Below are 22326 nucleotides of genomic sequence, written 5' to 3'. Positions count from 1 at the left end.
CTTCCCGGTTCCGCCAGGGGGCAGGAGAAGTCACATTACACAGAAAATTAAAAAAAAAATCCCCCAACTTTTTCCCAAAAATGTGTTCCTTCTCATGAAACCGAATCCTCCAGCTGCGGCGTCCCAGGCGCCCGCCCAGACCCGCCGCGGCTCCCGCCCCGAGGCGGCGCCCCTTGCCCGCCGCCTCCCCTCTGCGCCCCTGCCCTCGCCCTGCGCTGTCTGCGCGCCTCGACCCACTATCCCCAGCATCTCTGCCCCCGCCCCTTACCCTGAAGATGAAGGTTTGGCTGCTGCTTGGTCTTCTGCTGGTGCACGAAGCGCTAGAGGATGGTGAGTGACTCTGCGCGGGGTCTGCCGGTTTGTGCCCTGACTTTAGCCCCGATCCCCCAACCCACGTTTTCCCCCAGACCTCGTCATCCAGCCCGCTCTTCCTCTAACTTTTGACCTTCCAAGGCTCGGCCCTGGCGCCACTCCCTGACCTGTGCACCTGCCCTTCTAGTAGGGTCTCCTTCCCTCCCTTTCTCCACCTCCCCTGGAAGCCCCCGGGACGGTGGCAGCTACCCGGATCCTTAGGATCGCCACCAGGACTGCTCCAGCGCTCTCGGAAAGCCCCTGGCTGGCAAACCGAGCATCCCGATCCAGCGCTTGGTCCAGCCCCCAGTGTCAACGTGTCGCTCTGGAAGGTGGCGCGCGAGCTACGGATCGCTTGCACCTCCGCGCCGCGTTCGCCCCGGATCTCTGCTTCTGAGGACGGGTGCCACCTAAGCAAGGCAATTGCTGATTCTTTTGAAAAATTCGAAGTGTCCTCTTCCTCCTATCCACAGTCCTGGATTTGTTTCGTATACCACGTTGGGCTTGAATCCTGCAAGATCTGCCTAAGTCTTAGACAAGATATTTCTTGTGTATTAAACCTCAAAACGAATTAGGGCTGGCCCCGTGGCTTAGAGGTTAAGTGCGCGCGCTCCGCTGCTGGCGATCCGGGTTGGGATCCCGGGCGCGCACCCGACGCACCGCTTCTCCGGCCATGCTGAGGCCACGTCCCACATACAGCAACTAGAAGGATGTGCAGCTATGACATACAACTATCCACTGGGGCTTGGGGGGGGGGATAAATAAATAAAATTATTAAAAAAAAAAACGAATCAAAACTCACAGCTGTTACACTTCATCTGATTGAATGGGAACAGATGAAGAAAATATATTTTTGTACAGCATATGGGAACCCTGTGCCACTGCACTTTTTTGAATGCATGCCTATCCTGGGCCCTCCCTGTTGTGTAGACTCACAGTGTCAGGCTTTATTTTTGTGTGTGTATTGGGGGGGTGTGTATTGTTGTTATATCTATATTGATGTCTATATGTTACTGTTAGCATTTGTTTTGTTGGCTCCATTATTTATTCGATTAGTGTTATTTGTACAGGACATTTTGCATCTGGGTACATCCTGGTATCCTGAATTCCTTGGAATTCCTCAGCTCTAGCCACATTTTTTGCTTCGTTTTGATTGAAAAGTAGTTTTTGCTGTTACGCAACCTCACGCGGGAGCCAGCTTAACCTGGCTCACATTTTATCCACTACTCCTGACCAGTTCCTTTCTTTTCCATGAAACTAGCAGCAATTGTGAAAAAAATACCCCAATGCTAGTTTCAAAGTCCAAGATGGTTTTGGGACTCGAAGCTGAGCATAAGGATCCTTAAGTGTAGAGCCTTGTTGAATAAAGTGTAGGCAGCTCTTCTACTCAGAGGAGCTGACATGAGTTCATGCTGTAAAATGCAGTATTAAAATGCTCCTGGCAGGTCCTTGTATGTGACTGCTGAAGAGACGGGAATGCAGGATTTGGTATCATTTTTTGAATAGGGCAGGAAATGGCCAGACAAAATAATTTCAAATAGCCCACTCACTTGTTTATACGATTCACGCAAGATGCCTGCCTCAGAGGCTCAGGATGTGGCTTCAGCCGCTGCCTCCTGGATCTCTCTCTGCCAATGTGTGCCCAGACCATGAGAATGATTACAAACATCTGCTTGAATCAATTAGCATTTAAGTCAAATATAGTTCATGCGAACAATAAACACTTACGAGACAATCAGTGAAAATTGAACAGACTGAATAATTATAAATATTTAAGAAATAATTGATAAATTTTAGGTGTGATAATAGCACTGTAGCTATTAGGTATATATGTATATATGTGCATATATATGTATATGTATATATGTGGCTAGTACATATACTTTAAAATATGTATAGTATAGACTTTATGAATAAAATATTAAAGACAATTAGAAAAGTAAATCTGCTTCATTAAATTATATAACAGTTTTCCTAAACCTATTAAGAACGTTTTTTCTGTTTGAGTTATCCTGAGGCTGGCTGGGGCCAGAAGCAGACCTATGAGAGTGGCTTACACGGGAAGCCCTTCCAGTGCCAGCTCTGATTGGCAGGTTGGGATATGCTGTGTTCTGGGCCATTCTGAAGCACAAACTGCAGATGTAGGCCCATGACTCAGCTTACCCACTGCCTTTTTGTTTTCCTGGTCACTTCTACGAGAGGCCTTCACTAGTAAAGGTTTCCCTGCAAGTTCATATTGGGTGTACATCTGCTCTAACCCAGTGAAGTTTGCCTTGCCTCATTCTAAAATGCTTTACATTTTTAGAAGTAATGTTATTTCTTCTCATGAAGAGTGGGAGCTGGGAGAGCAGAGATTACTCTTGAGGCGTGAAAGTGAGGCATGAAAACAGATAACAAACAGCCCAAGATCCCACTTAGAGCCAGACACGGCTCACAGCACCTGATTTTCAGCATTTGTATGAAATATGTGCTGCTATGTTTATTGATGTGGCGCTGCTATTTTTACATTAAAAAGTATAAAATCATGGGTGCTTACCAACTTTTGATTATCTACATATTTTATCCAAAGCCAGGAGTGAATGATGAAGCATAAATACTGATTTGTTACTGCTGTTTTGTTGATCTAACGCCAGACCCTTCATCAATGCTCATTTGAATAAACATGGGTTTATTCTGGATGCTATGAAGGGTTCTGTTTCTGGGAGGACCAAAGAGATTCATTATGATATGAGGGCAATGCAGCCAGATCTTTAAGAAGGTAAGAAGAGCGACACTGATGATGATTCTCTAACCAGGACTCTGTATCATTCTTGTGTCTCAATCTATTCCTTGGAAAAAGAGAGTAAAAATTAGTTCAGAAATCCTTATAATGAAAAAAGAATTGTAAAAATTCTCATTATTTACGAGTGCAAATAATGAATGTTTCAAAACATTTAGGATCTCAGCCTGTATGTGTGACATACAAAATAATCTCTGATTCTTAGAGCCAAAAAAGAAAAGTTTGAGAGCAAGAGAGAGACCAGACAGTGTGCCGGCCAGAGGAGTAAGAGAAGTCCTGAGGATTGGTGGTTTTTCCTGGATGAGGTTGTAAAGGCCTTACTTTGTGGCATTCATAATCTAATGGAGAGGATAATAATAATAACGAAATAAAGATAAAACTTCAGGAAGTGACAAGTGGCATGAAGAATCAATAATCAGGGTATATTAGTTTCCCCCGGGCTGCTGTAACCAAGTACCACAAACTAGGCAGCTTAAGACAACAGAAGTTGATTCTCGCACGGTTCTGAAGGATAGAAGCCTGAAATCAAGGTGTCAGCAGGCCCGTGCTGCCTCTGAAACTCCAGGGAGAATCCTTCCTGGCCTCTTCCTAGCTTCTGCTGGTGGCAGGCAATCTTTGGCATTCCTTGGCTTGCAGTTGTGTCACTCCAGTCTCTGCCCCTCTTGTCACTTGGCTGTCTTCTCCCTGTGTGTCTCTGTCTTCACATGGTGTTTTCCTGTGTGTGTGTGTGTGTGTGTGTGTGTGTGTGTGTCTCTTCTCTTCTTCTAAGGACACCAGCATGTTGGATTAGAGCCCACTCTAATGACCTCATCTTAGCTTGATTACATCTGCATAGATCTTGTTTCCAAATAAGGTCACATTCACAGGTACCAGGGGCTGGGACTTCAATGCATCTTTTTTTTTTAAAACGAGTATTTATTGTGATGAGATTTTTTTTAATTGAGGTCCTATTGGCTTATAACATTGTGTACATTTCAAGCGTACATTATTATATTTCTGTTTTTGTATAGACTGCGTGTTCACCACCAATAGTCTAGTTTTCATCTGTTGCCATGCTTATGTGCCCCTTTACCACTTTAGCCCTCCCCCAACCCCTTCCCCTCTGGTAACCACTAATCTGTTCTCCTTATCTATGTGTTTATCTTCCACATATGAGTGACATCATACAGTATCTGTCTTTCTCTGTCTGGCTTATTTCATTTAGCATAATACCCTCAAGGTTCATCCATGTTGTTGCAACATGTATTTTGGAGGGACACACTTCAACCCATAACACAAGGTTTGAGGATGGAGAGGGCTGCAGAGGAGAGTGAGAGTGGGTTTGGATAGGAGAGTCAGAGGCCCGCCCGGAGGCAGGAAGCAAACGCTGCGGGTGTCTGAAAGAAGAGCCGAGCAGCCAAGGACATGGAGCGTAGCAGCTTCGAGGTGTCCCCGCGGCCAGTGTGGCTGAAGGACCTTGAGGCATGGGATGGGAGATGGCAAAGCCTTGTGGGGCCTGGAAGACTTAGGGCTTTATTCTAAATTAGATGCAAGTCACTGGAGGGTCTTGAGCAGAGGAGTGCCCATGATTGGATTTATGTTTTCAAAGGTAGCAGTGCTGGGTGCAATCAGGGAGCCTACCTAGGAGGTATTTTAGTAGTCTAGTGAAAAGTCGCTTGGTCCAGGGTGGTCGCTGTGGATTTAGGGAGAAGAGACTGGATTCAGGGTCTATTTTGAAGACAAAGCCAAGAGGATTCGCTGCTGGATTGGACGTGGCTTAGGAGAGAAAGAAAAGAAGGTTTTTGTCCTGAGCAACTGGGTGAATCCAGTTGCCATTTCCTAAGAAGGGACACTGGGAAAGGAGCCAGTCGGGAGGGGCATCCAGAGTTCAGTTTGGACACGTTCAATTTGAGATGCCTCCTAGCTTTCTAAGTGGCGGTGCTGAGTAAGCGATAGAATATTCAGCCCCGGAGTTTAGAGGCAAATCCAGAACAAGAACAAGGCAGCTCTCAGCATATAAATGCTACCGGTGCCCAGGGGACTGTGCGAGGCCACTAGAGATTGAGTGTCATTAGAGATTGCAAGGAGTTGCGAGGATTAAGCCTTTGGGAGCCAGATGAGGCAGGAAAGGAAGATGAGGAAGATCTGCCAAACAGACTCAGGAGTCGTGAGTGACATAGGAGGAGAACCAAGACGCTGCCATGTCCTGGGAGCCAAGTGAATAACATATTTCAAGAAGAGAGTGACCAACATGTTCTAGTGGATGTTCTGAAAAATGTTTCAAATTAAGGTCTTTATCCTGGAGTAGAAGTATCTAATTCTTAGAAATTGCTATTTTAAGAAAATGATGCTTGAAGAAATGGTAAGAGAGGGTTGGATTGGGGTTCTGGAAGGGAGGAGGGAAAGAAAAGGCTCTCATCTTTCTACATTTTCATCCCTCTAGTGTCATTGCTTTCCCACCTTCTCAGCTTTGTTCTTGGAAATGTCTGTGTGTTCTTATGAGATGTTCCATGAAGAATGGAAAACTGAGAGTGGGGCGTGTCTCTTAGTTTATATAACTCGTTGGGGACCCCTGAGCTACTCAGCAAATTTATATTGTAGTTATTTTGATGTTATGCTCAGGTTAGATCTTTCCCCTGAACTGCCCATGGAGAGAAAAAAGCCAAAGGTCTTTGAGGTTAATGACTATGTTTACATGTAGTCCTCATCTAAGCAGCCGTCAGTGACTCTTGTACTGAATTTATTTTCTCCTCCAACACAATTCTGTGGAATTGGAGAGGTTAATAGTCAGGTCCCCTTTATTGAATAAAGTTTGACTGCAGTCCTCAGTTGATGATGAAGAATTACAGTCCTTTGTCCTGCTTGCTTCTTGCTGTGTAACACTTATTCATTCATTTCGGAGACGGGTTTTTGACCAGCGTCTCCTCACTAGGGGATTCTAATGTATGCCTTGGAAAAGCAGCTCCAGCCCTTCCAGGAAGGTTGTGCTGTCACCCGTGGCATCAAGTTTTGTTTGACTTGGAACTCATTGTCAAAGCCCGGGGCATATCAAACAAAGAAACCACTTAGACAATGGTGCTGGGCAGGATATTTGTGCAAATAAAGTGTAAATGCTACAGGATGCTAATCTCTGAATCGAAAGGCAAGGACATGGACCAGAGATGACTCTAGACCTGGAGTCAAGGGTCTGAATTTTCACTGACTTCTTAGTGACCTGCAGTGAGCTACATGGCATCTGCAGTCTCAATTTTTTCACCTGTAAATTAGAAAGAATAATAGCTGCTTTGCCTCCATCACAAGTTTATCATGCAGAGGATCATGAGACATCCACAAAACAGGTAGCACTTGCTTACTATGGGTCAGCATTTTAAACACTAACTCATTTAATCCCCACAACAATCCGTGAGATTGTCATTATTACCACATAATTCTCAATTCACAGATGAGGAAACTGAGCCAGAGAGAGGGTAAGGCACTTCCCAACGTCACACAGCTAGTAAGTGGCACCCAGGACCTGAAGTCAGTAATGATATTTAATGGTTTGTCAATTTTACCACCTATTTCTCTCTAAGATATACTATACCATAATCTCAAAAATGCAATGGCAATGGACTTTCACTTTTATTTATCTACAATATAAATTCTTACATTTTTTAGGCCTTCGGAAAATACCTAATCTACATAGTTAGGCTGAAGAGTCATATTCTTTTAGAAAGTTACACATGGGATTTGGGAGTCACTCAATCCTAGGACTGTCTGGGTGGCAGCGGGGCCACTAGTCTGGCTCCTTTAACTTAGTGTCATTACCATCAAACCATGGACCAATTCCACGGTCAGGCAGCTGGACTAACTATATAGTCAGATCAACTGGTGGGTTTCTTTGGTCAAAAGGTCAAATTATTCTGCAGGGATAATGGCACATATTTGAAGGCATAATATCCATAATTAGGTAATCTAATGTTCCTGAGAAGCAGAGCCACACAGGATCTGATAGTTGAGAAGCCAAACAAGTTGCCTAAATTCCTTAGGATTTACAGATGGTTATCATTTCTGATAGCTTGAATTCCTGTTACATTATAAAGAAAACACACCAAATTAGACATCAACCCAGAGGTCCATGAATCTCATGGGCATGGTATGACTAAAATGCTTGTGGGCACAGATGACTTGGACACCATAATGGTAGGCTTTTATTTTCTACCTTAAGGAAAATGCTGTGACTTTTATGCTATTGCAAAATGGAGAATTATGCTTCACAGTTGATGTTGGTGGGTTAGTGAACTTCTTTCCGTCTGACATGCTCCCAGTGGTTACAGTGCTTCTCTTTCTGGGAGGTGGGGAAATGTGTGTACGTTTCTCACTGCTCACCCCGCTCTGTCATTAGAACCCCAGGAGTAAGTAAACCAAACACGCAGGGTCGGGGGAACTCTTGGCAAATGGCGGGTTCAACAGCAGGTATCAGGGACTTGACTTGGAGATGAGGGCTCAAGGGTACAACTCTGTTCTCTGGAAGGGCTGAGAAAGCTCCGCAGGGCCTGTGACCCAGAGGAACCAGAGTAGAGGAAGGATGGGAAATAACAAGAGACTCAGGCCTAGGAAAGAAAGAGAGGTCACTGGACCTGAAGGCATGGAAAAGAGAGCGGGGCACAGGGAGCAAGGCATCCACACACAGAGAAGGCACATGCCGAGGAGTTGATGTTGATACTGAGCTCAGAGTGGGATTGGTTCCAGGGTCTGGGTCAGGCTGAATTAAGAGTGGAGTCTAAATGGCTCCTGTTTCAAAGGGCAAAAGGCAACGCGCAAAGGATGCCAAGTTCGTCATTCCACACTTGAGTGAGTCCAAATCAGTTGAGTTCTTGGTAGAAATCCTAAGTGTATGGCTCCGTGAGATGCTCACAAACTGCACACACCCTTGGAACCAGCCTAGATCAAGACAGAACGCTCTGGCAATGCCCCTGTGTTCTCTCCTGGTCGTCCCCACCCCTCCAAGGAAAACCACCGCCTGACTTCTAACCTCAGAGATTCAAACCTGAAGTTTCTAAAAATTTGAGTTTCTGATATTTATAAATCAGGAAATCTGCATTCCCACCATCCTTTGAGAAATCAGATCCAGCAACCTTGGGCGTGTCCTTCCTCAAGGCAGCAGCCTGCTGAAGCAGGAGCAGCTGTCCCTAAGGGAGGGCGTGGCCTCTCCCCACCACCTGGCTCACCTAGTTTTGTCATCTGCCTGGCCCTCTGGTATAAGAACTTGCAACACTTACCTTTTTCAGTCTCTTGATCCCAATTTCAATGTCTTTGTCCTTTTGACCACCCTGAGGCTTTTGTACACCAAGATAGTATTAGATAAATATATGCATACATCAAAAAGGGAAAACAATGATTTTCTCCTGATTGGTCACATTTCCCCATTTTATACAAATGCCCAGTAATTCCCTCAGTTGGCCGCGGTTTGTGTAGTTATCTATTCACAATATATACAGAGGTTCACCTACAGATAGTTAAATGAGCACTTGGAATGGGAGTCAGGGGACCTGAATTCTACTCTCATTCTGCCACTAACCAGGTTTGTGCAATTTATTTAACTTTTCAGGGCCTCCTTTATTTTTTTAATCTGCAACGCGAGGCCTTTACCTAAATGACCTCTGAGGATCCTATAAGTTTGGACATTTGTAACTCTGTGAGTGTATATTGAGGTCGCCTTTGAGCTGATGCAGACTGATGGGCAAACTGAAACTGTACAGTCTTCTTCTCATCCTTACTGGATGGAGACAGTGCATGGCTGCATGGGCTAGGTGGACAGTTGAGGTTTCTGGAGCCCAGAGGCACACCAAGTGCTGTGCAGTGGGAGCAATCTTCCCTGGGTGCAGGCAATAATGGGTGCTTGTCTGTAGGAAAGGGAAAACAGGCTCAAAGTAGGTCAGCTTTTTATTATCACCATTTGCCAGCAATTCTCAACAACGTTGGTGATAAAAGACAGTACTCCTCCCACAAAAATATTTTTTTGGCTAAGTTCTAAACCATTGCTACAGTGACTGTTGAGTTTTAATAATTTATGTGTAAGCTTTAAATGAGCATGGGTTTAGTATTCACTCCTTACTAAGGCTTGTATTCTGTACGGACATTGTCAGCCCCTGACACACAAAGACGCCACTGTATGCACTCACTTGGGAGAAAGTTCGTAATGGTTTGAAATCTTCTGAATGCACTGCAGTGCGGTCTCCCTGGAGACTACGTATTCCTGCATTTAACCAGTAGATTCAAATGAACAATGATAGGGGCCGGCCCCCTTGGTGTAGTCGTTAAGTTCAGGGTGCTCCACTTTGGCAGCCCATGTTTGTGGGTTTGGATCCTGGGCGCAGATCTACACCACTTGTGAGGTGGTGTAGGTGTGTGGTGGCTGTGGTGGCAACCCACATATAAGGTAGAGGAAGATTGGCACAGATGTTAGCTCAGGGCTAATCTTCCTCAGAAAGAAAAAAAAGAGCCAAGATAGCACTGAGATTGCAAAGACAAGAAACAGACCTTGAGTGGCTTTGAGTTAGATTGTGAGACAGGATGTGAACCACATAAAAGTATTTTTGTTTGGTAAGTGCAAATTTCAGTTCACACATGAAATATTTTGCTGAATTGGAATAAAATCTTTGATGCTTAAATATATTCGCTTTCAGTTATTAATGGTTTTAAAACCTAAGAACGAACCAAGAAAATAATGATTATTACTGAAAGTAATTTTGACATATGAAGATCTGTTTTAGGTGTTAAATACTCTGCATGTGTTACTCTGATGGCCCATTATTTTCTCCTCACATTTGTACTAGTTACTGGCCAACCTCCTCCCAAGAACAAGCGTCCGAAGGAGCCAGGAGAGAACAGAATCAAGCCTGCCAACAAAAAGGTGAAACCCAAGATTCCTAAAATAAAAGACAGGGACTCAGCTGACTCAACACCAAAGACACCATCTATAATGGTACAAATGTTGGATAAAGGTCGCTTCCAGAAACCTGCCGCTACCCTGAGTCTGACAGCAGGGCAAACTCTAGAGCTTCGATGTAAAGGGAATAGAATTGGATGGAGCTATCCTGCATATCTCGACACCTTTAAGGATTCCCGCCTCAGGTAAGTAATTTTTTTTTTTAACTTGTATTCGGTCAAGGATTTGGTTTCCTTCCCTTATTAAATACTGCATTGTTTCTGACATCTGCCATTTCACTCTAAGAGCGTATAAAAATGGAAGCTCAACCAGCAAAAGCCATAGATTTTATTTCTTAGTCAGTTAAAAAAATTGTTGCAAATCCTATCCACTTTGGTTCAAACAGTGAAAGTTTATAGGAAGCCATATGACAAATAATTGAAACTGTGATGCACAGAGATATTTAAGAATGCATATTGTAAAAAATAATGGACCCAATGCTTTTTGATACTTCTTAAGTAATCATATGAAAACTGAAATGACCTAACAAAGGTCGTTTGTTAAAAACAAAATGACCTAACAGGAGACCTAACAGGAGATTCCTATGAGCAACTTGACCAGAGACCAACTTAAACTATTTTTCATCTTTCACCTGCTTCTGATTGTTTTTACTTTTCCGAGTATATGACTTTTATATCCAGAGGCATCAGTTGAAAAGAAGGCCAAAGATTTCTCATCTTTGAAGAAGTACCTTCAGGAGGCTGGGTTTCTTGTTCAGGAAAAGTAGTTAAGGTGATTATGAAAACTGTGAAAAGCAAGAAAACAGAGCATGTTTCAGAGGGTATTGGGAGAGCCTATGGGGTTAGTGGATGCGAGTCCTGTGTGTCTTTGGGGACGTCCTCTAAAGTCCCTGGGTATCAGTTTCCTCGTGTATAGAATGAAGGGGATCAGACTATGTGATTTCTAAGATTCTTTCCAGCCCTTTCTTCATATGATTTAGGATAGAGAAATATGGGATATTGTCTGTTTGGGATGACTGGAATGGGAAGAAGAAAGAAGGTGGATCTCCAGTATCTCAAACTCTGCATATTCGTATTTCTGCACAGACTCCACCTCTGCAATCTTCATCCTCAAGGACACCGCCATCCACTCAGCTGCTCAGCCAGAAAACTGGGGGCATCCCTGCCTTCTCCCTCTCTCCCTCACCCCCTCACTCCCTACAGCCAGTCAATACCAAGTTGCGTCAATTCAGCCTTCTTAAGAGCCATAAACCCATCCTCTTTCTATCTCTGGTGTGGCTACCCCAGTCCCAGCCACAGTTATCCCTCATCACCAAAGCTGCAATAACCACTCCCAGGCTTGTCCTCCTCCAACCTCCTTCTCACTGCAGCTAGAGCGATGTTTACAACATGTAGATCTGATCATGTCACCCCCTACTTAACACTCGGTTGGGGATAAAGTCCAACATCTTCACGTGACTGATGAGACTTCCTGACCTCCGCCGTCTAAGTCATCTCTAATCTCTAGGTTAGCATCTCTGCTTTCACTGGCCCGGGCTCCTGTGAGATTGTCAAATGTACCAGGCTCATAGGGCCATCAAACTTGCCTGGGCCACTCTTGGCCCCCTCTTCACCTGGCTAACTTCAGCCTCAGTGTCACCTTCTCTGGGAAGCCAGTGTCAGGCCTCCCTAGGTAGGCATTCCCATGGCCCCTGGTGCGTCATCTTTTAAGCACTCTTCATACTTGTAACATTTTTTTTAACTCTGTGTTTTTCACTGAGACTTAGCTGAGGGTTTGGCATTTAGCTTTATCTATTGAATGACTGAATCACAATCTTCTCTCGTTCTTTCTCACACACATTCACCTTGGAGAATAAATAGATTAAAATATATATATAAGTAACATCTCTCTGTCTATCTATCTATCTACTATCTAACCTCTTGTATTAAGACTTCTTTCACATTTTATTCTGAAGATGTTCTTCTGGCTTCATGGGATATAATAGTGTAGAGGTTTTTTTAAGGAATATGGGATTGGATGAGGATTAGAGGGTGAGGGAATGAGAACATTTTTCCCATTTTCATCTCCATACTTGAAATGCATGTGTGTGTGTGTGTGTGTGTGTGTAACCGCTGCTTGGAACAAATCTGGAAAGATTTACTGCCATATACTTTTTAAATAACTCAATTTACCAAAGTCATATTTACACACCTTTTTTTAAAACCAGAATTGAGCTATTTTAAATTATTCTGAACACTGTCTTAGTCTTCGACTTACACAAAGTATTCTAAACCTAGATGATTTGGCCCTTGAAGAGTTAGTATTATCTAGGAGTATTTTCAAAGTTCTATTAGCCAAAATATGTTTGAAAATATGTTTGAGTCTTAAGGACTCAAAGTGAAGTGAACGTGAATCTTAATTGAAGAGAAATATCCAGGAGCTGAAAAAACCAATTTTCTGACGTGAAATAGAATTCATTCAAAGTACAGTTAGGGCTTTATAGGAAAGTAAAGACAGATGTGGGCCCCAAGGAACTTTACGAAAAAATGTGAAAAATGTGAAAAACATCTAGTCATAACTCTATATCAAACAGCAAAAAAAAAAAAACAAAAAAACAAAAATCATGATTTATTTGACACTGGAGATTCAACAAATCAACTCTTGACATCTTTCCCGGAACGTGGTGGTGCCTTTGGATAGAAGAGAAGCATTCATCCCGTGTTTTCTTTTTCTTCAGAATGAGTTCTTTCCAGTGTTCTAACAGCTTTGGGTTGGAAGCTTTCCAGGTGTGCTTCCAACAAAGCCCGGTCATTTTAACGAATTTTGGTAGCTTTCTGGAACTAAACGCACATGCTACCACATTTGCCCAAATTTAATCCTCTGACCAGAAGAAGGAGCATGCTATGAAACAGCTCAGGCTGAGGCACAGCTAGACTTGACTACTGCCTTTACCACGAACCATCAAAGTGACCCTTGACCAGTAATTTCCCTGGCACCCAATATCCTCATCTGGAATGGGGAGATAATATTGTCTTTGGTAAGTGCTGCCTGGCTCATAGTAAGTGTTTGATAAATTGTAACTAATTGTTATTAGGCAACGCCTATTTCTCAAGCACAATAATCCAAGTGATCTTTTGGAACAGTTAATTCTGACCATGACTCACATAAATAAGGGAATTGTGCGCAGCCAACGTGGCTTCTAATATAGAGGATCCTAGAAAGTTTATACACCTCTTTCGCACTTTCATTTAATTGATCTGGGGTCTTTGTAATTCTTTGTAATCTAGGGTCTGTGTCCATTTTCTCCCACGGAAGGGTAAGCCCCTTAAGGGCAAATACCAGTCTGTTTGGTTCATCATCAGAGTCCTAGCACCTGGGATAGTGCCTGACACATACCAGAACTCAGGAAAAATTTTTGGTTTCCCCAGATAGTGATCAGGTCAGAAGTCATTTCTAGTCATTCATTCATTCATTCATTCATTCAACTTTGAAAGATCATTACACTTAGCGCCGATGCATGCACTGTATGAATCTGGAGGAGGGTGACGACAAAATATGAATGTATTTTAAATCTAGGGAGCTCTGCCACCTGGATCCATCCCCATTATCTCAGAGCCTCTAACAACAGGCTCCATGTTGACCTCATGGAGCCATTAGTCAGTTGACGCCTTCTACCTTCTCTCTCTTTATCCACTCTGTCCCCTTCTGTCGTCAATTCTCTCTCTCTTCATCTTAGAGTCCAGAGTCTGTCGTTTCTACATTTCTAAACTCTTGAACACGTCCTAAGTAAGTTATTTTGTCCTCTGTTTTCCTTCATTCCCACTTGGAAATTTCTAACCCCAAATGAACTTTTTCACCTACTTTCTCTTGTCGGCACATGGACACGGAGCGCTGTTGGAGGAAACCACACAGCTGGCTGGAAGAGTGCCTTTAGTCTGTGGTCACCTCACTGGTGCCTGGCAACGCTGAAGACATTTCTCCAGAGAGCTCACTTTTTCTCTGTTCTTAAACCTCTGATCTCTATCTCTCTCACTTTCAGTTAATGAAATTATCACCTAATTTATCGAGAAATTGGAGCCCTCAAATTGCCTTAACTTCCTCTTATCACATCTCCTTCTTCCCCGCTGTTACAATGACAGCGGAGGAAGAGTTTCTCCTCTTGGCTAAGGCCAAAGCTCCATCTGTGCCCTGGGTCTCATCCTTATACACTTTCTCAGGAACCTTAAGACATCAGTTATTGCCTCCCCGTTCTGGGTCTTCACTTTCCCTTTCTCACCGGAATCCTTTCCATAACTCATCTCCATATTCAGAAATCCCACCTTGGTCCCCATGTACCTGGACTCCAGCCACCTTCCCCTTTCTTCTTACCTTCCCAGCCAGACGCATTGGAGGAGTCTCTCTACACTCATTGTCCCCACTTTCCTCTCCTATTTGCTCTTCAACTACTTCACCAGACTCCTGTCCCTTTACTCCCCATGCATTTTGTCACCAAGGTCAACAAAGTCACTAAATCCAGAGTTCTCTTTTCAGTCCCCATGTGACTTGTCCCACTAGCTCCATAGCAAAAGGGAACACTCTTCTCTTGGCTTCCACAATGCCATATTCTTTGGTTTTCTTTCTGCCTCACTGGCCGCTCCTTGAAGTTTCCTTCACTAGCTCTGCAACCTCTACCTTCTCAGACATTAAATGTTGGTTCTGTGTCTTCTTCTCTTATTACTACATGCTTCCAAATGCCCTCCATTTATCATATATTAGAGTTCAGTGTTTCTTCTGAGCTCCAGGTCAGATTTTCCAACTGCCTGCCCAACTGCCTGGATCTTTCCTGAGCCTTTCTTTCAATGTAACTATCTAAAACTGAGGTCATGATCTTACTCCACGCCTGGTCATCCTCCTGTGTCTTTCAGTTCAGTGAATGGCACTAATTCCAGCCAGTTGTCCTCAACCAGAGGCCTGGGAATCTCTTTAGACACTTTCCTTTTACTTCCACATCCAATCAACTACCACGCCCTAATGATGCTGCTATTTAATTATTTGAATCTTCACACCACAGCAGCAATGACCTAGTCCCTTATGTGGACTACAGCACTAATCACATACCTGGACTTTCTGCACCCAAGCTCAAACCTGACCTCAATCCTCCTCACAGCAGTCAGATCTTTCACGAAAGCACGTCTGTTCCTGTCACTTCCTGCTTCAAGTCTTTCAACAGAACAGTTCTGTTGCACTTAGAATAAAGTTGAAACTCCTCACGGCTCACGAGGCCACGCACAATCTGGCCTTGCCTTTCCCTTCTGCCTCATTTCACTTCACTCTATTCTTGTCTATACTCCAGGCTCTAGGGACTTTTTCTGATCCCCAGATGTGCCAAACTCTTTCATGCCTGGGGCCTTTGCCTATTTGAGTCCTTCTGCTGTAACACACACACTGGAATAGCTGCTCACTATCCTTCGGATCCAGGCCTGTCACATCCTCAGGGAGCCTTCCTTGCTCTCAGCCCCCACCATCCATGAGGTCCCAGTTACACACCCTCACTGAAGCATTTATCCAAAAGGGAAGGTAGTGTTTCCTTGGTCATTTATGTTTGTGTTTCTCGCTAGGCTGTAAGCTTAGCAGAGATGGTGTCTGTTTATTCACTAGTACTTCCATAGCACCCAGTGCATACTGCAGGTCCTCCACAAGTATTTCCTTTTTTTTTTTAATTAAGCCAACGTTAGTTTATAACATTATGTAAGTTTCAGGTGTACATTATAATTCGACTTCTGTATACACTACAGTATGCTCATTGCCACAATCTTGTTTCCATACATCACCATCCAATTGACCCCCTTTACCCATTTTTCCCTCTGCCCATCCCCCTTCCCCTCTGGTATCCACCAATCTATTCTCTGTATCTGTGTTTCTGTTTTGTTTAGTTTGTTTGTTGATTTTTTTTATATTCCACATATGAATGAAATCATACAGTATTTGTCTTTCTCTGTCTGACTTATTTCACTTAGCGTAATACCCTCAAGGTCCATCTATGTTGTCATAAATGACAAAATTTTATCTTTTTATGGCCGAATAGTATTCCATTGTATATATATACCACCTCTTCTTTATCCATTCATGCACTGATGAGCACTTAGGTTGTTTCCGTATCTTGGCTATTGTAAATAATGCTGCAATGAACATGGGGTGCATATATCTTTTTGCATTAGTGTGTTCATATTCTTCAGATAAATACCCAGAAGTAGAATAGCTGGATCATATGGTAGTTCTATTCTTAATTTTTTGAGGAATATCCATACTGTTTTCCATAGTGGCTGCACCAAGTTACAGTCCCACCAGCGGTGTGTGAGGATTCCCTTTTCTCCACATCCTTTCCAATGCTTGTTATTTCTTGTCTTTTTGATAATAGCCATTCTAACAGGGGTGAGTTGACATTCTAACTCATTATAATTTTGATTTGTATTTCCCTAATAATTAGTGTTGTTGAACATCTTTTCATGTACCTGTTTGCCATCCGTGTGTTATCTTTGGAAAAAAGTCTATTCAGATCCTCTGACCATTTTTTTATTGGGTCGTTGGTTTTGTCATTGTTGAGTTGTATTAGTTCTTTATATATTTTGGATATTAACCCTTTTTCAGATACATGATTTGCAAATATCTTCTCCCATTCAGTAGGTTGACTTTTCATTTTGTTGATGATTTCCTTTGTTGTGCAGAAGCTTTTTAGTTTGATGTAGTCACACTTATTTATTTCTGCTTTTGTTTCCTTTGCCTGAGGAGACATATCCAAAAAGATACTGCTAAGACAGATGTTAAAGAGCATACTGCCTATGTTTTCTTTTGGGAGTTCTATGGTTTCAGGTCTTACATTCAAGTCTTTAATCCATTTTGAGTTAATTTTTTGTATATAGTATAAGATAGTGGTCTAGTTTCCTTCTTTTGCATGTGGCTGTCCAGTTTTCCCAACACCACTTTTTGAAGAAACTTTACTTGCTCCATTGTACATTCTTGGCTCCTTTGTCATAAATTGTTGTCCATATACATGTGGTTTTATTTCTGGGCTCTCAAATCTGTTCCATTGATCTGCATGTCTGTTTTTCTGCCAATACCATGCTGTATTGATTATTGTAGCTTTGTAGCATAATTTGAAATTGGTGAATGTGATTCCTCTAGCTTCGTTCTTTTGTCTCAGGATTGCTGTAGGTATTTGGGGTCTTTTGTGGTTCCATACAAATTTTATGATTTTTTTCTTCTATTTCTGTGAGAAGTGTTTTTGGGATTTTGATAAAGATTGCATTGAATCTGTGGATTGCTTTAGGTAATATGGACATTTAAACAATGTTAATTCTTCCAATCCATGGGCATGCAATCTCTTTCCATTTCTTTGTCTCTTCTTCAATTTCTTTCAACAATGTTTTATAGTTTTCAGTGTACAGCTTTTTCACCTCCTTGGTTAAATTTATTCCTAGGTATTTTATTCTTTTTGTTGCAATTACAAATGGGATTGTTTTCTTAATTTCTCTTTCTGTTAGTTCATTGTTAATGTATAGAAATGCAACAGGTTTTTGCATATTGATTTTGTACCCTGCAATTTTACTGTATTTGTGTATTATTTCTAATAGTTTTTTGGTGGATTCTTTAGGGTTTTCTATGTATAAAATCATGTCATCCACAAATAGTGACAGTTTTACTTCTTTCTTTCCAATTTGGATGCCTTTTATTTCTTTTTCTTGCCTGATTGCTCTGGCTAGGACTTCAATACTATATTGAATAAGAATGGTGAGAGTGAGCATCCTTGTCTTGTCCCCCATCTTAGAGGGATAGCTTTCAGTTTTTCATGGTTGAGTGTGATGTTAGCTATGGGTTTGTCATATATGGCCTTCATTAGTTGAGGTATATTCCTTCTATACACACTTAGTTGAGAGTTTTTATCACAAATGGATGTTGAATCTTGTCAAATGCTTTTTATGCATCTATTGAGATCATATGATTTTTACCTTTCATTTTGTTAATATGGTGTACCATGCTGATTGATTTGTGGATGTTGGACCATCCTTGCATCACTCATTTATCACATAAATCCCATTTGATCACGATCTATGATCCTTTTAATATATTGCATTCAATTTGCTAATATTTTGTTGAGGATTTTTGCATTTTTGTTCATCACAGATATTGGCCTGTAATTTTTTTTTTTTTTTTTGGTGAGGAAGATCGGCTCTGAGCTAACATCTGTGCCCATCTTCCTCTATTTTGTACATGGGATGCCACCACAGCATGGCTTGATGACCGGTGCATCAGCCCTCACCCAGGATTCGAACCTGTGAACCCCGGGCCACCAAAGCAGAGCATACAAACTTAACCACGACACCACCGGCCAGCCCCTGGCCTGTAATTTTGTGTATGTGTGTGGCTGTGTTTTGTGTTGTTGTTGTCTGGTTTTGGCATCCGGGTAATGTTTGCCTTGTAAAATGGGTTAGGAAGTGTTCCTTCCTCTTCAATTTTTTGGAAGAGTTTGAGAAGAATAGGTATAAAATCTTCTTTGAATGTTTGGTGGAATTCACCAGAAAAGCCATCTGGTCCTAGACTTTTGTTTTTTGGGAGGTTTTTGATTACTGTTTCAGTCTCCTTATTAGGATCAGTCTATTCAGATTTTCCATTTCTTCATGATTCAGTCTTGGAAGATTGTATGATTCTAAGAATATATCCATTTCTTCTAGATTGTACAATTTTTTGGCATAAAGCTGTTCATAGTAATATCTTACAATCCTTTGTATTTCTGTAGTATTTGTTGTAACTTCTCTTTTGTTTCTGATTTTATTTGAGCCTTCTCTCTTTTTCTCTTACTGAGTCCAGCAAAAGATTTGTCATTTTTGTTTATCTTTTCAAAGAAACAGCTCTTAGTTTTATTAATCTTTTCTGTTGTCTTTTTAGTCTCTATTTCATTTATTTCTGCTCTGTTATTTCCTTCCTTCTACTGACTTTGGGCTTTGTTTGTTCTTCTTTTTCTAATTCCTTTAGGTGTAATGTTAAATTGTTTACATGGGATTTTTCTTGTTTCTTAAGGTAGGCCTGTATTACTATAAAATTCCCTCTTAGTATTGCTTTTGCTGCATCCCATAGATTTTGGTATGTCATATTTTCATTTTCCCTTGTCTTCAGGTTTTTTTTTTTGAGTTCTCTTTGAGGTCTTCATTGACCCAATAGTTGTTCAGTAGCATATTGTTTAGTCTTCACATATCTGTGATTTTTCCAGCTTTCTTCTTGCAGTTGATTTTTAGTTTTATATTGTTGTGATCAGAAAAGATGCTTGATATGATTTCAATCTTCTTAAATTTATTGAGACTTGTTTTGTGTCCCAACATATGGTTTATCCTTGAGAATGTTCCATGTGCACTTGAATGTGTGCATTCAATGTGTATTCTGCTGCTTTTAGATAGAATGTTCCATATATATCTATTAAGCCCATCTGGTCTAATGTTTCATTTAAGGCCAATGTTTCCTTGTTGACTTTCTGTCTGGATGATCTGTCCATTGATGTAAGTAGGGTACTAAAGTCGTCTACTATTATTGTGTTGCTGTCAATTTCTCACTTAGGTCTGTTAATAATTGCTTTATATATTTTAGTGCTCCGATGTTAGGTGCATATAAATTAATAAATGTTATGTCTCCTTCATGAATTGTCCCCTTTTTCATTATATAATGTCCATCTTTGTCTCTTGTTACCTTTTTTGGCTTGAAGTCTATTTTGTCTGATATGAGTACGGCTACACCCACTTACTTTGAGCTGCCATTTGCTTCAAGTATTATCTTCCATCCCTTCACTTTGAGCCTATGTTTGGCTTTAGAGCTGAGATGAGCCTTTCAGAGGCAGTATATAGTTGAGTCTTGTTTTTTAATCCATCCAGCCCCTCTGTATCTTTTGATTGGTGAATTCACTCCATTTACTTTTAGGGTGATTATTGATATAAGAGGACTTAGTACTGCCATTTTATCATTTGTTTTCTGGTTGCTTTATACTTTATATCTTCATTGTTTCTTTTTCCTTATGTTTCTTTCTGCTATTTTAGTTTGGTGGTTTTCTATGTTTTTCTCAGTTTCCTCTTTTATTATGTTTCATGTCTCTACTCTAGATTTTTGTTTTGTTGTTACCATGAGGTTTGTAGAAAATGTCTCATAGATAAAATAGTCCTTTTTTGCTGACACATTTTATCTTCATTTGCCTGTACAGTTTTCATCCTTTTCCTCTTCCCTTTTTATGTTTTTATTGTCACAAATTATTCCTTTTTATGTTGTGAATTCATTACCAAATTGAAGCAGCTGTAGTTGTTTTTAATGCTCTTTTCTCCTTTAATCTTTATGCTATAATTAAGTGTTTAACAACCTATTCTGATATAGGATTGCAATTTTCTGATTCTGTCTGTTCATTTATCACATTACTCAAAGTTTTGTGTACTTTTGTCTTTTCATTGCAGGTAGAAGAACTCCTTTCAACATTTCTTGTAAGACAGGTCTAGTGGTGATGAACTCCCTCAGCTTTTGTTTATCTGGGAAAGCCTTTATTTCTCCTTCATATCTGAAGGATAACTTTGCTGGAAAGAGTATTCTTGGCTGGCAGCTTTTATCTTTCAATATTTTGAGTACGTCATTCCACTCTCTCCTGGCCTGTAGAGTTTCTGCTGAGAAATATGCTGACATCCTAATGGGGATTCCTTTGTAGGCTACTGTCTTTTTTTCCCTGCTGCCTTTAAAAGTCTTTCTGTATCATTGACTTTTGTCAGTTTTACTATAATGTATCTTGGAGAAGATCTTTTTTCATTGAGATAATTAGGTGTTCTATTAGCTTCATGGACTTTGTTTATCCAGTTACTTCCCCAGGTTTGGGATGTTCTCAGCTGTTATTTCTTTAAATAAGCTCTCTGTTCCCTTCTCCCTCTCCTCTCCTTCTGGAATATCCATTATCTTTATATTGCCTTTTCTAATGCAGTTGGATAGTTCTTGTAGAGTTACTTCATTTTTTAAAAATGTTAGTTCTCTCTCCTTTTCCACCTGAATCATTTCTAGATTTCTATCTTTGAGCTCACTAATTCTCTCTTCCATATAGTCTGCTCTATTTCCAATGCTTTCTTATACATTCTTCATTTCATTTATTGGTTTCTTCAGCTCCAGAATTTCTATTTGGTTCTTTTTTGGAGTTTCAATCTCTTTGGTAAAATATTTCCTCTGTTTATTAATTTTATTCCTGAGCTCATTGAACTGCCTTTCTGAGCTTTCTTGCAGCTTGTTGAGTTTCTTCACGACAGCTATTTTGAATTCTCTGTCAGTTAGAGCACAATCTTCTGACTTTAAGTTTGGTTTCTGGAGAATTGTCATTTTCTTTTTGTGATACTGTGTTACCATGGTTTTTCATGGTGCTTGCTGATTTGTTGCTCTGCTGGTGCATTTGAAGTAGTGAACACCTTTCTTATTTAGATAAAGCTTTGTTTAGTTTGATTCTAACAATTCAAGAGGTTTGCAATTAGAGGACTTTCTCTTTTTTTCAGTAGGTGGTGCTATAGCACAAATTTTTGGTTTCTTTTACCGGAGCTGCCTGTGACTATATTTGAAAATTGGCACTTTCCACCCTCCACTACCTCTGCCAGAGGTGTCAGTGATGCCTTTCTCATTGCTGCTTGTGCTTCTGGGGTTGCTGGTGCCTTGCTGTGGCCAGTGTCACTGCAGTCACTGGCATCCCCACTGGGGGCACTGGGATGACAGATGCCTCCACCATGTCCGCGGTTGCCTGTGTCAGGGGCACCACTGCTGCAGCAGGGGGGAGGGTGAAGGTGGGAGGTGAGCTGGGGTTGCAGGCACAGCCAACACGGGTGGTGGGGCTAGAGTTGTGGCCACCACCATAGCTGGAGGGTCTGGGGTCATAAGCCACACCACTGCTGCTGCCTGGTTCCCTGTGGCTGCAGATGCTGCTGCGACTGGGGGGCTGGAGTTGTGTGTGCCACCTCCATTGCTGCCCCCAGGTTCCCTGGGGCTTCAGGCTCAGCCACCATAGCTGGGGGGATGGGATCATGGGCACTGCCTCCACTGTTCTCCCCATTCTGCCTCCTCTGTGTGTTCTAATCCACTCACCTTCAGATATGCCAATATGTGGCTCTCTCTGGCATCCTGGTGTGTTGGGCAAAGGAATCTTTGTTGAGTTACGGATGTCTTACTAATTGTAGATTGAAGGGGAGAGAAAAAGGGAGTGTCTCACACCACCACGATGCTGATGTCAGGCCTCCATAAGTACTTCAATGAGAGAGTGGTACTGGGGGCACAGAGCCTG

The 22326-nt window shown here is 41.7% G+C and overlaps 1 protein-coding gene across 1 annotated transcript in view; it reads left to right on the top strand.

Annotated features, from left to right (window-relative positions):
- The first annotated feature begins 275 nt into the window (after positions 1-275).
- Positions 276-22326, top strand: part of PDGFRL (platelet derived growth factor receptor like) — a 48148-nt gene continuing 26097 nt past the window's right edge. Inside the window, exons 1-2 of the mRNA XM_004428784.3 lie at positions 276-330; positions 9928-10225. Coding sequence (XP_004428841.1) covers positions 276-330; positions 9928-10225 — 353 coding nt within the window. The remainder of the gene's footprint in view (positions 331-9927; positions 10226-22326) is intronic.

The sequence above is a fragment of the Ceratotherium simum genome, chromosome 28, assembly GCF_057802395.1.
Source record: "Ceratotherium simum simum isolate JZ-2026a chromosome 28, ASM5780239v1, whole genome shotgun sequence".
Classification (NCBI taxonomy): Eukaryota; Metazoa; Chordata; class Mammalia; order Perissodactyla; family Rhinocerotidae; genus Ceratotherium; species Ceratotherium simum.
The sequence above is the reverse complement of the archived record's forward strand: the minus strand, read 5'-3'. Positions and strand labels throughout refer to the sequence as shown.